This window comes from Notolepis coatsorum (assembly GCF_963971535.1).
Source record: "Notolepis coatsorum genome assembly, chromosome: 18".
Lineage (NCBI taxonomy): Eukaryota > Metazoa > Chordata > Actinopteri > Aulopiformes > Paralepididae > Notolepis > Notolepis coatsorum.
The window spans coordinates 13,046,226-13,063,567 of record NC_140182.1 but is presented as its reverse complement, the minus strand read 5'-3'; the positions used below and the strand labels follow the sequence as shown (position 1 = coordinate 13,063,567).

The 17,342-nt window shown below is 42.5% G+C and overlaps 2 protein-coding genes across 2 annotated transcripts in view; one reads left to right on the top strand and one right to left on the bottom strand.

Annotated features, from left to right (window-relative positions):
• LOC311245231 (uncharacterized protein) overlaps positions 1-17,342 on the top strand; it is a 459,760-nt gene that overhangs the window by 160,222 nt on the left and 282,196 nt on the right. The window lies entirely within an intron of this gene.
• LOC311245472 (endosome/lysosome-associated apoptosis and autophagy regulator family member 2-like) overlaps positions 1-17,342 on the bottom strand; it is a 51,951-nt gene that overhangs the window by 32,247 nt on the left and 2,362 nt on the right. Inside the window, exons 2-5 of the mRNA XM_084335315.1 lie at positions 9,937-10,057; positions 4,895-5,084; positions 3,078-3,225; positions 1,161-1,250 (exon numbers count right to left, since the gene is read on the bottom strand). Coding sequence (XP_084191441.1) covers positions 1,161-1,250; positions 3,078-3,225; positions 4,895-5,084; positions 9,937-10,057 — 549 coding nt within the window. The remainder of the gene's footprint in view (positions 1-1,160; positions 1,251-3,077; positions 3,226-4,894; positions 5,085-9,936; positions 10,058-17,342) is intronic.

Genomic DNA, 17,342 nt, shown 5'->3' with positions numbered 1-17,342 from the left:
ACATACCGTGTGCGTGGCTCTCAGGGGAACAACATACCGTGTGCGTGGCCCTCAGTGGAACAACATACCGTGTGCGTGGCCCTCAGGGGAACAACATACCGTGTGCGTGGCCCTCAGTGGAACAACATACCGTGTGCGTGGCCCTCAGTGGAACAACATACCGTGTGCGTGGCCCTCAGTGGAACAACATACCGTGTGCGTGGCCCTCAGGGGAACAACATACCGTGTGTGTGGCCCTCAGTGGAACAACATACCGTGTGCGTGGCCCTCAGTGGAACAACATACCGTGTGCGTGGCCCTCAGTGGAACAACATACCGTGTGCGTGGCCCTCAGTGGAACAACATACCGTGTGCGTGGCTCTCAGGGGAACAACATACCGTGTGTGTGGCCCTCAGGGGAACAACATACCGTGTGCGTGGCTCTCAGGGGGGACAACATACCGTGTGTGTGGCTCTCAGGGGGGACAACATACCGTGTGTGTGGCCCTCAGTGGAACAACATACCGTGTGCGTGGCTCTCAGGGGAACAACATACCGTGTGCGTGGCTCTCAGGGGAACAACATACCGTGTGCGTGGCTCTCAGGGGAACAACATACCGTGTGTGTGGCTCTCAGGGGGGACAACATACCGTGTGTGTGGCTCTCAGGGGGGACAACATACCGTGTGCGTGGCCCTCAGGGGAACAACATACCGTGTGTGTGGCCCTCAGGGGAACAACATACCGTGTGTGTGGCCCTCAGGGGAACAACATACCGTGTGCGTGGCTCTCAGGGGAACAACATACCGTGTGTGTGGCCCTCAGGGGAACAACATACCGTGTGCGTGGCCCTCAGTGGAACAACATACCGTGTGCGTGGCTCTCAGGGGGGACAACATACCGTGTGTGTGGCCCTCAGGGGAACAACATACCGTGTGCGTGGCCCTCAGGGGAACAACATACCGTGTGCGTGGCCCTCAGTGGAACAACATACCGTGTGCGTGGCTCTCAGGGGGGACAACATACCGTGTGTGTGGCCCTCAGGGGAACAACATACCGTGTGTGTGGCCCTCAGGGGAACAACATACCGTGTGTGTGGCCCTCAGGGGGGACAACATACCGTGTGCGTGGCCCTCAGTGGAACAACATACCGTGTGCGTGGCCCTCAGTGGAACAACATACCGTGTGCGTGGCCCACGCGCCCTGGTTAGTGAGCTTCAGCCACTTCTTATCAGCCGTCTGGTCCAGTTCCTGACACTGGTCATTCTGGATCTGTAGAGAAATATATACCATACGGTAAACATGCAAGATTTAAGTACTTCTTAAATTAGAAGAGGGAGAATTTGTTTTCTGTGAAATGTTAATACTGTTAATGTGTGGTAACTGAAAATGAGAAACTACAATCCAGACAATGTATTCCATTAACACTTTGAGTGCCACGGACGCGTTTTGTCGTTAGTTCATGCCGCCAGTTGAGTGCCAGCAACGCTATATAGCCTTTTGTTTGTCGTATTTTTCTTTATTTTAGCGATTTGAATTCATATTTCATCAATCGAGCCTCACGCTAGTGTTGCAGACTCTCTCTGAGCTCAATTGGGAAAATACCGCCCCCTATCGTCTCTCCCTGTGTAACTGCACCCCATTGGTTTAGACTGGGGGGGGGGTCCAGCCTCCTCATGTTACTTCTCCGGCTGATCGCCAAGCCGGAAAACGCGTGGAATACATATTTACAGTACCCAACGCTGAATCAATAAATGCGATCGATATTTGGAATGGCGATCAGGAATTGGAATAATCTTTTTGGATAATAATTTTTTTTTATATCTGAGGTAAGCAATTAATTTTACCAGTATTGGGGTAATCGGATCTGTTTTGACCTATATATCAGTGTGTGCCCCATGTGTGTGTGTGTGTGTGTGTGTGTGTGTGTGTGTGTGTGTGTGTGTGTGCGCACGGTGATCAGGAAATGAGAATATATTTTTCAGATCGCTTCTATAGCGTGCATAAGTACACATATACTATCGATAATCTAGTGTTTATTTGAAAACTATACATAAATAGGCCGAAAAATTACAACGTTTCTTGTGTATGCCAGAATATTCCAGTAAAGGGCGTTTATCACGGAATCTATATATTTTCCTGAAAAACGAGGGCTTTTCAAAATGCTATAAGACGGAAATGAACCGATTAAAAAACAATCCGTCTCGACAATGTTGACTGCAAACAAGTCATTGATAAACGACGGGCAGATTAGACACATAGCCATAATTTAAAACAGAGATTATGCGTTCACAACGCTATCATTGAAGTGGGTGGTGGCATTCAACAGGGGGTAAGGCGCACCGCATGGCTGGTAATCAAAGTGTTAATAACTTTAACTTTAACTTAACTTTAGCTTCCCACCCTCCAGAACATTTACATCAAGCGGTGCAAGGGGAAGGCTAAGAGAATTATTAAGGACTCGAGCCACTCGAACAACTGCCTCTTTGAACTGCTGCGGTCAGGCAAGCGATACCGGAGTCTTAAGGCGAGCACAGAAAGACTCAGAAGAAGCTTCTATCCCCAGGCCATCAGGCTGCTAAACGAACAATAAACACTATGCAACAACCATCAAATGCACACAGCACACACACCCACACGCACTTAAACAAACAACACACTGCAGCACCCACTCTCCACACTTTAGATCACACAAACACACTTTATATTTATTGATAAAGGATTTGCACTACAACTCATACACCTACTGTAAATTGTACCTAAATTGCACCTCATCCCATTTCTGCCTTGCACTATATAGTATTGTATATTAGTACACTGCACAGTATTGTATATTATATGGTAACTCAGTTACGTCTATTCTGCATCGAACATTGTACATATGTCTATACTGAACACTGTGACCTCATTTTTTTTACTTCTAATTTACATGCTATACTATGTTATTTTATTTCATACTTATCTTGTCTTGCACAGTCTCTGGAGCGTAACAGTAAGAAGCATTTTGTATAAAAGTATTCTGTACTTCTGTATGACAACTATTGAAGAAACTTGAACTTGAACTTACTGAAAGGTCCACTAACAAATAAGTAGACTCACAAAGAACTGGAAGAGCAGGTTGTTGTCTGGGTACTGGTACTCAAAGCTGACGGAGCCCTGTTTCTTCAGATGGACGGCGTAGATGAGAGAGACGGTGCACTCATCCCTGTTGGACTCCAGATAGTTTCCCTGAGGCACCCAGGACGAACTGCAGAACATAAGAGACAACAGAACCAGAACTAAATCCATCTCTCCCTCTCTCAATTCAATTCATAGGGCTTTATTGACATGGGAAACATACGTTTACATTGCCAACGCCAGTGTTAAAACAAACAAAACAATAAAAAAGAGATCAGTATAGTACAGAAATATATGGGTGATTGATAGTCTTTATGGTGGTTGTATTCCGTTGGATGTCCTTTTCTTGTCACAGCAGCTCAGAAATCTTGCTGCTTTGTTTGCACATTGTTGTATTTCACAGTAGGTATGGGAGTTTTGCGTTATTTGCTATGTTCTCAAAGTCTCTTTGGGTGTTTGCAATTTGTGGGAAGTATAATGTCTCTGATGTCTTGGTGTAGTGGGCAGGTTGTTAGGAAGTGTAGCTTGGTTTCCACCTCATCTTGTGTGCACAGTCTGTCTTCTTTTGGGAGCCAGGTCGGTCTGCCTATGGCGGCCTTTCTCGATGGCTAGGCTGTGCTCGCTGAGTCTGTACCTAGTCAAGGATCTCCTTAGTTTTGGATCAGACACAGTGCTCAGGTATTCAGCCACTGTGTACTCTGTTTAGGACCAAATAGCATTCCAATCTGCTCTGGTTTTGGGATGATTCTTTCCAACGTCAGATAGTTTTCTTTTTGTTTTCTTATAATTTGGTTTAGTCCAGTGTGGTTACTGTCTGGTGGCTCTGCTTGTGTTTGTGAGCAGAGTCCCAGAACCATTTGGCTCTCTAGGGTCTCTCTGTAAGTGAGGGCTTTGTTATGGAGTGTGTCTGGGTCACTTTCTTTTAGGTGATTATACAATTTAAATGCTCTCTTTTGGATTTTGATGATTAGTGGGTATCTTCCTAGTTCTGCTCTGCATGCATTATTTGGTGTTTTCTGTTGGGTGCAGAGAATGGATTTGCAAAATTCTGCATGCAGAGTCTCAATTTGGCGTTTGTCCCATTTTTTATTTTATTTTTTATCCACTTTTTCTCCTCTTTCAATTTTTTCTCCCATCCCAATTCCATTGTGCCAATTCTTCCCTCCCCTGTCTTGAACGTTGCTCGCATATGCCTGAGAGTTCGAGCTGCTGCGGTGAAAAGATGCGACAGGCTGCCTCCTCGTGTACCAGAGGGGACACGTGATGCAAGGCTTCTGTCCTCACTACAGCCGACCAGTGGGAGGCATAGTCTAGCAACGTTCAAGACGGGGGAGGGAAGAATTGGATAATACGAAATTGGGATGGGAGAAAAATAGAAATGGGGAGAAAAAGTGGATAAAAAAAAAAGGAAGACATCTTTCTCGTTGAGGTAAGTTCCTTATTTATATTTAACCAGATGAAAAAAGCTCCGGGTTTGATTAGCTTAATGGAGTGGGTTAGTTCTGATTTGTACCATATTAACATACCTCCGGAGTCTCTCCCCTGTTTAACCCCTGTTAGCTTGGTGGATGTGGATGGTACCAGCAGTTCCCTGTAGTTTGCAGGACAGCCAGTAGGACCATTTCCTCAGCCATGTCTCTTGTAGGACCATTATGTCTGTGTTTGATATTTCTGTGATAAAGTCTGGGTTTCTGCTCTTAGTTCGAAGGGCAGTCGACCTCAGACCTTGTATATTCCAGCTTGAAATGGTGAAAGATTTATATTCCATTATTACGGTGTTATATCTCTCTCTCTCTCACCTGTTGCATGTGAGGTGGTTCTCTCCATGGGGACTGTTGTCAAGGGAGGTTGCTAGGCTGCTGAATCCCGCAGGCATGGAGTCCCATTGGTCGAAGCGGATCCCACTGCCCAGGGAGTAGCTTCCTGCTGCACACTGCGTACACTCCTGAGCCGACATCTCCAGAAACTCCCCCGCCTCGCACGAGAACGCTGGGGGACAGGAAGGAGTTAGGCGCAGAATGAGGAAACAAAAAAGGAATATTAGTCACCACTCACCACTCATGTATACAAATCTTGATCTAGTTTGGAAGTTGCTTTTGCTGAAGTGAAGTTGTATCTTCATTGGTAGCACTTCAAGTTCAAGTTTCAAGTTTTTTTAATAGTTAAATATTCATAGTAAAATACAGAATACTTTTCCATGAAATGCTTTTTTCTGTATGAGCTCCTGAGAGTGTGCTAGATAAAATAGATAAAAAGTATAAAATAGAAAAAGTCAAGAGTACGTAAACAAAAAGTGTTCAGTCAATCAATATACATATATACAATATACAATACAGAGTAAAAAAAGAGTAACAGTGAGGTACAATGCAGCGATGGGATCAGGTACAACTTAGGGTAAGGTGCAATGAGGTATGAATTGTAGTGCAAATCTCTTTGCTAATAAATATATAAAAGTGTGTTAAAGTGTTTAATAACTTCATATGGTCATCAGCAGTAAAGTGGTCATTTCATGCCAAGGGTCACATGTCACCTAGTTGAGCTTTACTATTTGTTCCTCACATTTTCACCCATTCACTGGCACATTCACACACCGATGGTGAAGGCAACCATGAAAGGTGCCAACCTGCTCATCGGGAGCAGTTAGGGGTTAAGTGTCTTGCTCAAGGACACTTCGACACGCTACCCGGGAGGAGCGGGAATCACACCAGGAACGTCCGGATTACCAGACAACTGCTCTACCTCCAGAGCCACTGTCGCCCCAACTATACAGCATTATTGTATGCTATCATACAGAGTTATATGGGTTATACTGTATGCAGGTGTATAGGTTGGTATATAGAAGGATTATATGCAGGTATATTCATGGATATATATATGATGTAAATATAAATGGTATATACAGCACTACTGTACATGCTATAATACAGAGGTTAGGACACATTTGCTTTATGTCAATTAAGCCTGGTTATGAGCACACAATAGCAGATGTCAGAGTTCTGCATTCCCTGTTGGCTCATTGCAACCTAACCAGGAAGGAGAAAACAGAAAAAGTTAAACGGAAATAAAAAAAAAAGGGACATTTCACTTGTCACCTCTACAGAGGAATGCACCCTGAAGCAATGTGATTCAGTGCCATGTCTAGATCTCAGAGTTCTGCTGACTCATTGCAAACTACAGTAACCAGGAAGGAGGAAACGTAAAAAGAGAAAGGGACATTCAGAAAAGTACCATTTCACTTTTCACCTCTAGAGAGGAATGCACCCTGAAGCAATGTAAAGGCTATATATAGTGTCCGTTTGAGGACAGGAGATTACATGAGTGTCTGAGGTGCATTCAACAAGCTATTTGCTTTGAGGAGCACAGTGGGACAATGCCAGTATCTGTGCCTGGCTGGCCTTTTAATTATCCCCGCCTGCTGGGGATTATGTGACCGGTTGCGTCTGTGAGAGTGTGTGTGTGTCTGTGTGTGTAAGTGTGTGTGTGTGTGTGTGTGTCTCACCAACTAAAAGGTAGAGTAAACGATGAAACATTGCATATAGACTGACAGCAGGCCAGCGACATGACTTGATTTGAACACAAGAGGGCGATGCTACCATAGATATCTATAGATATCTATGGATGCTACACTATACTTCGCTGATCAGAGCCTTGGAGAATCAGCTCTCTGGTCCCTGTTTACCCTATAACTTCCCTATTTTCCGCAACTTTCTATGCGCAAGCGTCAGATTACCACCCCGGACTCCCGACGCTCTAGAACTGTCAATCATCCGCCGATTGTGAAAATTATTGGGGTTGTAACTAGGGCTGTCTTAAATACTTCGAGGCTTCGTTCGATGGCACAAGCTTCGAACATAAAAAATAAAATCAAAGTTAAAAAAATATATATATATAAATTATAATTTTTTTGCCTCAAATCTTGCGCCTCCATGCCAATGAAACGAAAGTAAGCGGCACCTTCCCGCCTCCATTCCAATGAAACGAAAGTAAGCGCCGCCTCGACTCCACCTCTCTACAACAAGCACGTGGAGATTATCTGTGTTGAAAACAACAAGGACATGTGCAGCAGACATGTCGACGAAGAAGCGAAGCAATGCCGTTTGTTATTTATTTATTTATTATGTCGGACAGATTTGTGTTCATTGTGCTGCTTTTTTAAAGTGTCCCGACCCATATAAAAATATGTCTTAATAAAACGTGCTTAATTAAGTCGAATTCTGCCTTTGTCTCTATCAACTACATATAAATATTTATATAATTGTTTGCTTGATAGACGAAGGTTGCAACATAATTATGTAATGTCATGTCGTTGGCTGTGAGAGCAGCCCCACTGCACCCAGGCAGGGCAGCCGAGTGAAACCTTGTTGGCTGCGTCACAGTCACGAAAGGGGCTACTTAATTAATTAATCCAATCCACTTTATTTATAGAGCACATTTAAAAACAACAAAGTTTACCAAAGTGCTGTACAAGTCCCACAACATAAGATAAAAAAAAGAATAATTAAATTAATCTTTTTTTTTTTTCTCGAAGCATCGAATTAAAATCGAAGCTCGGCCCCGAAGCTTCGATTGCCAAAAAAAGCTTCGAAGGTCAGCCCTAGTTGTAACTTGTAGCCAATGAGTGTAGCTTTCCAATGATACCCCACATGGGGACGTGCGAATAAGGGATCTATTGTAGGTGAAAGGTGACGAGTGAAAACCAGAAGTGAAAAACATTCCAAATGAATCGCCGTGGATTAGGAAATGGAGAAATGGAGCTTTTTTCTTGGCACACGGTTTACCCGGATCTCTCTAGAAGACTAATTTCTGAATGGATTTTTATAAAATTTGGACCTGTACTACATAAGACATGGACTATGGATTCGCAGTGTTTTCCAGCTAATACCTATTATTATTTTTTGTACTGCTACAGAAAATCTTTAGTACACAAGTTCAACTCAAGTTCAGCCCTATGTTACTCTATAACATTAGCACTAAAAGTGATTTTCCTTTTTTGCATTAGTAACTTCAGAATGTTATCTTTCAAAAGAGACCAGGCTTATGCATGTGTTATAAGCATAAAGTATAAAGATAGGCTTTTCAAAGAAAGTATGCAGTCCTCAAGTTCAAGGGGGGAAAAAGGCAGCTTTTCTGGGTGCATGTTAAGAGATTAACATCCTTCCTATGCTTCCTTAACCCTGGACTGTTAAGCACAGGGATAACATGTAAACCCAAAAAAAAACTACACTCATCTTATTAAAGTAATCTTGAAGAGATCTTCATTGGTATGAAACTGTATTACTACTGTAGTGAGATCTAGTATAGACGGTATCAGTGGAATTCTGGTGCTAGGAAAACAGTTTGGACCCAAAGGTATTTCCCGTTATTCCCTTTATTACATCAGCAAACATTGCGACAGGAAATAAATTTGGGTCCTTTTAATTTAGAATGTTATTGTCGTCACTTTGAAACAGTCTAGAGAAGACTGATTTGTGTGACCATATATAGTAAAGGGTGGTTTCCACAGAATTCAAATCTCATTCGCCAGGCTCCATCAGGGTGAGTCAGGGTTATTAACTCTACACCCCACTGGCAAACAAACGAGAATCAGAATCAACTAGCTGCACTGCCCTAGCTTTACACACACTCACTGGCATTCAACACAGATAGCAGTAACCATGACAGGATAACAGCCCTGCTGAAGCATGCACTGAGCAGTCATATGGGCAACTCCACCTGTGGATAACTGACCACTGGAGACTGATGGTAACATTCTCCATTCTCCACAGCCTCTCTATCGCTGTGCCTTCAATTGGAGAACATAACAAGCTAAACAAGGGCACGTTTTTTTTCAATAGATAGACGTATATGATTACAATCTTCTGTGTACAACTTTCTACTAAATGCGTACATCTGTTTTTTTTTTTTTTTTTTTATTGGTCTTTTTCCCCCTCCATTTTCCTCCGATTTTCTCCCATCCCAATGTTAGTCGTATGCCAATTCCCAGTCCCTTCCTGGTCGCTGCGCTTTACCCCCCACAGTCAGATCATTTGGGAGAGTGGAGGCTACCACGTGCTTCCTCCGACACACGTCCAGCCAATCACCGCTTCTTTTCACCTGGCAGCGCGGATTCTCATTGAGAGGGCGTAGCGTGTGGGAGGACCACACTATCCCCCTCACGTCCAATCCGCGCTTAGCAGGCGCCCCGACCGAACTGTAGGAGTCGCTGTTTACAACGACCCGGACCCACCCCGCCAGCTTCTCCCACCCTCTGATACAGCCAATTGTATCAGTGCAGACGGCCAGCCAAGCTGGTGACAACCCCGGAGCTGTGAGCTGGATTCGAACAGGCGAACCAAGCTCACAGCTCCGGGGCTGGTGACGAACGCAATCTCCGCTCGACCACCTAACCGCCGCATACATCTGTTCTTGCGATTATGACATTTAGTAACTTGTATATGTACTGTCGTCTGTTCTTGTGATTATGAAGTTTAGTAACTTGTACATGTACTGTGGTCTGTTCTTGTGATTATGAAGTTTGTGTAGTTTAGTAACTTTAGTCTCTGGCTGTAATCTGGCATATTTATATGAAAGTGTCCATCAATATGTACTGTCCCAATTCTTTAATGAATAAATAAAGCAAATAATTGTGACTATAGTGAAGTAAGCCAGTAGAGTTTGGTTGTGTGACAGTGTTTTGCTCTGAGGTTATTGGCCTATAGCTTTGCTCTGTGGTTGGCCAAACAGGACCAATCAGGTTGTTGTGGATATTTTGGGCCATTGATAAGAGGGTGAGAAACATGCACATGCGCGTGCATGCACACACACGCACGCACACACACGCACACACACACACTATACTTACTGCACTCTGTGCCTTGTACTGGCTCTGGCAGTCCAGTGCAGGCTCCCGGACTCTGAGGAATGGCCACTCTCCACCGCGATCCTGTGCTGTCACACTCTGTGTACTCGTAGTAGTAGTCCGTCTGTGAAGACATCACACAGCAACATAACGCATTAGGAGTAGTGTTGTCACGAATCCTGGAATTTGGAACTTCGATATGATACCTTGAAAAGTAGCGATATTCGATACCATTTTCGATACCACAGGGAAAAAGGTTCAATCTTAAAATGTGAAAAAAAAAGATAAATATATATATATTCTTTTATAAATTTTGCTTTTGTTGCTGGTTGATTCTCCTCGGTTTCTCTCTGGTACTATAAGAGAAGATAAATATAACACTTTTAAAACCCTTTGTTTATCTTTAGATCACACATTTAAAAATAACTGTTCATCTCACTTCAATCATTTTTATTGCAGAACATGGTATTTTCTCAAGCAGACGGATGTAAACACTGTAATCTGTGTTGCATGTACCTGACAAACTGAGCTGTTTGTATTACAGTCATATTCCAACTTAACTGAATGCACGTGTGTGTGTGTGTGTGTGTGTGTGTGTATGTGTGTGTGTGACGTGTGTGTGTGTGTGTGTGTGTGTGTGTGTGTGTGTGTGTGTGTGGCTGTGCACTACTGTACTATTACAGGTATTGAAATAAACAATGAAACTTCCTTATAAAAAATATATATATATTATGAATAATTAAATATCGATATTGCGGGAAATGAGTATTGAAACCGTTTTAAATATTCAGAATCGATATGTATAGAAATTTTTTGACAACACTAAAAGACATCACACAGCAACATAACGCATTAGGAATGAGTCTGCAGCCGCAGTCTGTCGGACCCAGACACAGAGCAGATGTAGGTCAGTGAACACCACAGAGCGACCGCCACCCAGAGCCTCATCTCAGTCATTCTGGGTGTGAATGTTTTACAAATCAGGGTGGACTGATTGAGTGGGTTATTATTATTATTATTATTATTATTACACAGGTGTACGACGGCACTAAACAATTCCAACTTGGCCACCCAGCTATGCAGGCTTGCAAAACATGCACACCCTTTTTGTGTGATTTCTTATCACGTCTCTCAACCCTGGGTACACAACATTCCATCTCCACGGCGACGGGAGCGAGGACAACGGAAGTAGTGGGTTTAAGGTTAAGTTAGGGTTTAGTGAAACAGATGGAAGGGTTAGGTTAGGGTTTAGTGAAACAGGTGGAAGGGTTAGGGTAGGGTTTAGTGAAACAGGTGGAAGGGTTAGGGTAGGGTTTAGTGAAAAAGGTGGAAGGGTTAGGGTAGGGTTTAGTGAAACAGGTGGAAGGGTTAGGGTAGGGTTTAGTGAAAAAGGTGGAAGGGTTAGGGTAGGGTTTAGTGAAACAGGTGGAAGGGTTAGGGTAGGGTTTAGTGAAACAGGTGGAAGGGTTAGGGTAGGGTTTAGTGAAACAGGTGGAAGGGTTAGGGTAGGGTTTAGTGAAACAGGTGGAAGTAGCGTCTCTGATAACTAATTGATCCAATATCAGATCCAATGGGGGGGGGGGGGGGGTGACTAAGCATTTACACTTTTTTTTGTATTGATGTATTTATATTTTATTGTACTTTATAATTTTACTCACCTAACAAATAAATAAACTGAGGAACACTAACCCCTTAGGGCAACAAGTTGAATGCATCAAAGATGGAACGTTTCTTTAATCATCAAAATATGAAGACATGATGCAGAACAAGAAAATAAATGTTTGATACTTGAGTACTTTAATAATAACTTTATTTGTATAGCACCTTTCATACAAGAATTGCAGCTCAAATGACTTTACAGCAGAAATATAAAATCACAGTTTTTCATATTAGGATCCAACATCCCAATAAACCTCTCCGTTTACGGTTTGATTCCGTTTTAAAATGACATCAAAAAAAACATATAAAACTAGCATAGAAAGATAGCAGCAAAGTAAGGCAAATCACAGTTTTTCATATTAGGATCCAACATCCCAATAGGCCTCTCTGGTTATGGTTTGATTCAGTTTTAAAATAGTAATAAAAAGAATAAAAATTGAATAGACAGTAAAATTATGCAGTACTACAGTGCAATAAAATAGTTAAATAAAATAAAAAATAAAATAGCCCTCATTTATAGGGTTGGGAATGGGTACCGTTCACATTTTAACCGATACCTGTGAATCGATACCGGTACCCAACGGTACCTTTTTTCTGTACTTTAGTCTCTAAAATGTAATCTACCTACCTCAGTTGTAAAAAAAAATTCCAAACTTAAAATTATTTATTATCATTATTATTTATTTAGAACAATTTGTTATTATATATATATAATATATAATTTTACAGCTAGCGTTGTCTGCATCTAGCTTTGTAAAGTGCAACTACACTTGCGACCGTTTCAGCTTTGTTGTTGAATCAAGTCAAATCTTAGGTAAGCAATAAGCATGTATTGTGCGCGTGAACGTTGACATGACCATGCGGCACACTTCATAGGTTTCGTTCGCGGTAAACGAAACGTTGACGTCATCGGACTTAAAAAGAAAATTATAATAATAAAAAGTAAAACTTAATACTGCATGCAGCCTGCCCTGTAGAGACAAACCATGTCTTAATACGGCATGCAGCCTGTAGAGACAAACCATGTCTTAATACTGCATGCAGCCTGCCCTGTGAGGAATGTGGACTATGGTGCGTGTGCGTGTGTGTGCGTGCGTGTGTTTATCATCAGCCACACTGATGATAAATGGCCAGAAACATGAGCCAGTGAAATAATAAGCAGGCTTTCATAACAGACCCCCCCAACACCCATTGTACATAATTTGGGTAAATTAATGCAGCTAATAATGTTTATAAATTAGATTTATAACTTGGCTTCAGTTGCCTCCGTCTCCCTCAACCTCCCCCACATCTCTCTCTCTCTCTCTCTATCTGATGTATCATTCCTATTTCCTATGTGAGCTGAAGTCAATCAATGATCTGGTAATAGACATCCATTATTCATCTCATGGCATAGCTCAACAGGAGAGTAGTGATGCACGATGTATCGGCCGCCGATATAATATCGGCCGATATGGCCGTTTTTTTACACATCGGTATCGGTCCGATATCAAGATAGGGCCGATATTAAAAAAAAAAAAAAAAAAAAAAAAAAAAAAAAAAAAATCTTTTTACATGTTTTGGCCTTAAATAGTTTCAAAATATCAGTCATTTCTGAAAATAAGTTACAAAAGTAAAAAAATTATGCGTTTTGGAAAATAGCTCTTTATTTGATTATCATAAAAAAGTGTTTTCTATACAGAGATATCGATCGGTAAATATCGGTATCGGCCAGAACAGCAATATTAATATCGGTTATCGGTATCGGCCACAATTTTCACATCGGTGCATCACTACAGGAGAGTCTATATATTACTGAATGTCTTAAAGTCAGACTTAAAACCAGGTATCGTACGTCATAGAAAAGCATCATGGTGCATATTAGAAATGTTCATTCATACGTCATAGAAAAGCATCATGGTGCATATTAAAAATGTCCATTCATACTATACGTCATAGAAAAGCCATCTCGTCATGGTACATATTAGAATAGAAATGTTCATTCAGTTATTATTTTACAATACTAGACAGTAGTACTTAACTAAAGGTAGCACAAGGAGAGCATAAGCATGTCAATAAACCTCCACAGGTGCTCATAGTCCAGACACAACATCCAGGTCCAGACTCCAGACACAACATTCAGGTCCAGACACAACATTCATTTTGGGAAATTGGCTTATTTACCAATGTTTTCTTCTCTGTGCATGCAGTAGGAGTAGGAAGACGCGCACCGTTAGCCTAGCTTAGCATCAGTCACTGGAAGTAGGTTCCTCCATTAGCCTAGTTCCCAACGTCTTCCTACTGCTACTGCATGCACAGAGAAGAAAAAGGTATGCATCTTCTTGTCTAACTCCAGGGTTCCCAAAATGTTGGGAGTGTTAAGATACATACCTTTTTCTTCTCTGTGCATGCAGTAGGAGTAGGAAGACATGCACCGTTAGCCTAGCTTAGCGTCAGTCACTGGAAGTAGGTTCCTCCATTAGCCTAGTTCCAAATGTCTTCCTACTCCTACTGCATGCACAGAGAAGAAAAAGGTATGCATCTTCTTGTCTAACTCCAGGGTAGATGGCAAATAAGCTAATTTCCCAAAATGTTGGAGTTTTCCTTTAAGTATCGTGATAATATCGTATCGTGAGGCCTCTGGTGATTCCCACCCCTATTTGAGACCGATACCAGGCTAAAACACGGTAGATGTTGTGAAGGATCAGATTAAACCGAATATATATATTTATTTATGGATATATATTTAATAGTATTTGTATATCGTTTGATATCCCTTGTATATTCCTTGTACATATACACTGAATATCCCTTTAGTCTACTAACAGCCCATAATAGTTTCATTCTACCATTGGACGAGAACCTGGCGCCAGCAGCCAAGCCCCTTGGTTCAAGTTCAATCGTGCCGACGAACATGTCGTTACAAGCCCGGTTCCGCGTAGGAATACGTCTGGCGAAATACGAATGGTACTATTTGTTCACAGCGCATATATATATGGCGCAAGTAAAGTAGAACTTTCTTTTAGTCCATTAGTCCTTTACCCTCCAACCTAGTAACAGACGTGAAGCCTCACCCACGACGCACGTGTGGTGCAGTATGGCCTACTTGGCCTCAGAATAGGCATTGAGACATCGTGTGGATTAATAGTTGAATTGTCATAGTTTGGCACTATACCGTCGAGTGGGACGTATTTCTATTAAGTTAATAATAGTCTATTATGTATGGTGCATCGTTCGGTTAGAGTTATAAAGTGAGCAGTACCCCCATCGTTCCTGGCGTTATCTAGAGTCTTAACCAGGCTGGGTAGACCACGTGTGGTGCTTGCATCCGAGGAGCTCTGGGCCAGGACGAGTGGACCTGTACATTGGATTACTTCACCCGGACGACGGCGAGCCCTCCACGGCTTGGATTATCTACGTGCTTTGGGTGCTTTGATTATGCCATGGATAACGGCCAACACTGCTGAGTGTTGGAACTACCCCCCCGAGAGGAGTCCAGGTGAGACGGCGCTCTACCCCGAGTGAGGTCGCCTCACGTCTCTTCGTTGTGGACCGGCAGCTACCGTCTACAAGAGGGCCCAGCTGTATTCATCTGCGGACCGAGGTTCTGTGGGCACCGTGTTCAGCACTCTGAATTCTCCCAAGAAATCGTCGGCCAGATGGGATATCGCCAGCGGCTCTCCTAACCCCCCCCCCTACTGACTTACAACCAGCGGGACCCCCCTTTAGTGTATCCAGCTATAATCATTTAAGTACCATCGCTATAGTTCCCTAAAGAACCAGGTTGTATACTTGCTCCCTGCGTAACCAGAGATTGGACATTCAATGTTGATTTACCTACGAATACTAATTTGCCTTACAAGTGCATTCAAATCATAAATGTCATTAAGTGAACGTTGTATATACCCTTTGCTATATAAAATATTCGATTTATACATTTGTGTGGACTTTGTTTCATCAGGTGGGAAAGTGTTCATCATATCTACATCATGTACTGTGTGGCCAGTATTTAAAGTACATAAAGCAGGTAGTGGTTTAATGATACCATACTTATCAATACAGTCAGGGAATTGTACCCCTCAGTTACAGTAGAGGTGTTTGAGACCGATACCACCAGGCTAAAACACGGTAGAGGTGTTTGAGACCGATACCAGGCTAAAACATGGTAGAGGTGTTTGAGACCGATACCAGGCTAAAACATGGTAGAGGTGTTTGAGACCGATACCACCAGGCTAAAACATGGTAGAGGTGTTTGAGACCGATACCACCAGGCTAAAACATGGTAGAGGTGTTTGAGACCGATACCACCAGGCTAAAACATGGTAGAGGTGTTTGAGACCGATACCACCAGGCTAAAACATGGTAGAGGTGTTTGAGACCGATACCAGGCTAAAACATGGTAGAGGTGTTTGAGACCGATACCACCAGGCTAAAACATGGTAGAGGTGTTTGAGACCGATACCAGGCTAAAACATGGTAGAGGTGTTTGAGACCGATACCAGGCTAAAACACAGTAGAGGTGTTTGAGACCGATACCACCAGGCTAAAACATGGTAGAGGTGTTTGAGACCGATACCAGGCTAAAACATGGTAGAGGTGTTTGAGACCGATACCAGGCTAAAACATGGTAGAGGTGTTTGAGACCGATACCAGGCTAAAACATGGTAGAGTACTAGAGGTGTTTGAGAATTTCCCCGATATTAGAGTCTGAAACCAGGTCAGAAATCAAAGCAAGAGACTTGATTTTCTGAAACCATGAAAAATAAATAATACCTCAATCTTTTTGTCCCATGACCCCAAACGAATGGTCTGTACTTTTCCATAAGAGCAATGGATCGGATCAATGCGCTGTATCGGCCAATACTGAAAGTATCCCTGCCACTAGGGCTGCTAGATTATGGCAAAAATCATAATCATGATTATTTTGATTGATATTGAAATCATGATTATTAACACTTTAATCGCCGTTGACGCTGAAACACGTCTTTCCCCGCCATGCTCATTCTGCCGAAGACGCTGGACAGCGTCTTTGATATCAATATTTCAAAAATCTGTGATCGAAATCATATTTCTCCCCCGGAGACATGAGATGTACTGTTGAGCCCCTCTCGACTCTACAACGGTTCAAGAGCGCCATCTGGTGGCCGATCGGCGGATCGCCCAGGGCATAAACAGGAAGTGGAAGCTGGTGCTCATTTCAATTCGGTCCGATCACTCGCTAATAGTCCCAGGACTCGAGCTGATCACAACGGATAGTGATCCGTTACCAATAACTCGATAAACAACATGATTTGGACGTATATACTATTATACAACCTGGAAATGGATCGGATATTTCGACATCCCATAATAGAACAAATTCTGTTCCACGCTCATCTCCCAACGGCGAGAGGAAGCTACGGTGAGTTTCAGCTTTATTTTTTAATGTCTTCGATACTAACTGCTCTAATGATCATATCACCCACACTAGATGAATGATATAATGTTGCCCACGGAATTATAAACGACCCCCCCCCCATCCGGTCATCATCAGATCATACGTAGTAACTTCTAGAAGTACGTCCATTTGACATTTTTTATCTCGCACAGACCTACCAAACTGTATTTGATCATCAATATAATGCATTTAGGGCTATAAATCAAGTTCTGGAGAAAGCTGCAGAAAACGATAAAAACATACTTATACTTTAGACCGTATTTTAGTATGAATATGTGAATGAAAAAGTATAACGTTGCTACACCCTGAACAATAGATATAGGACGTTGAATGG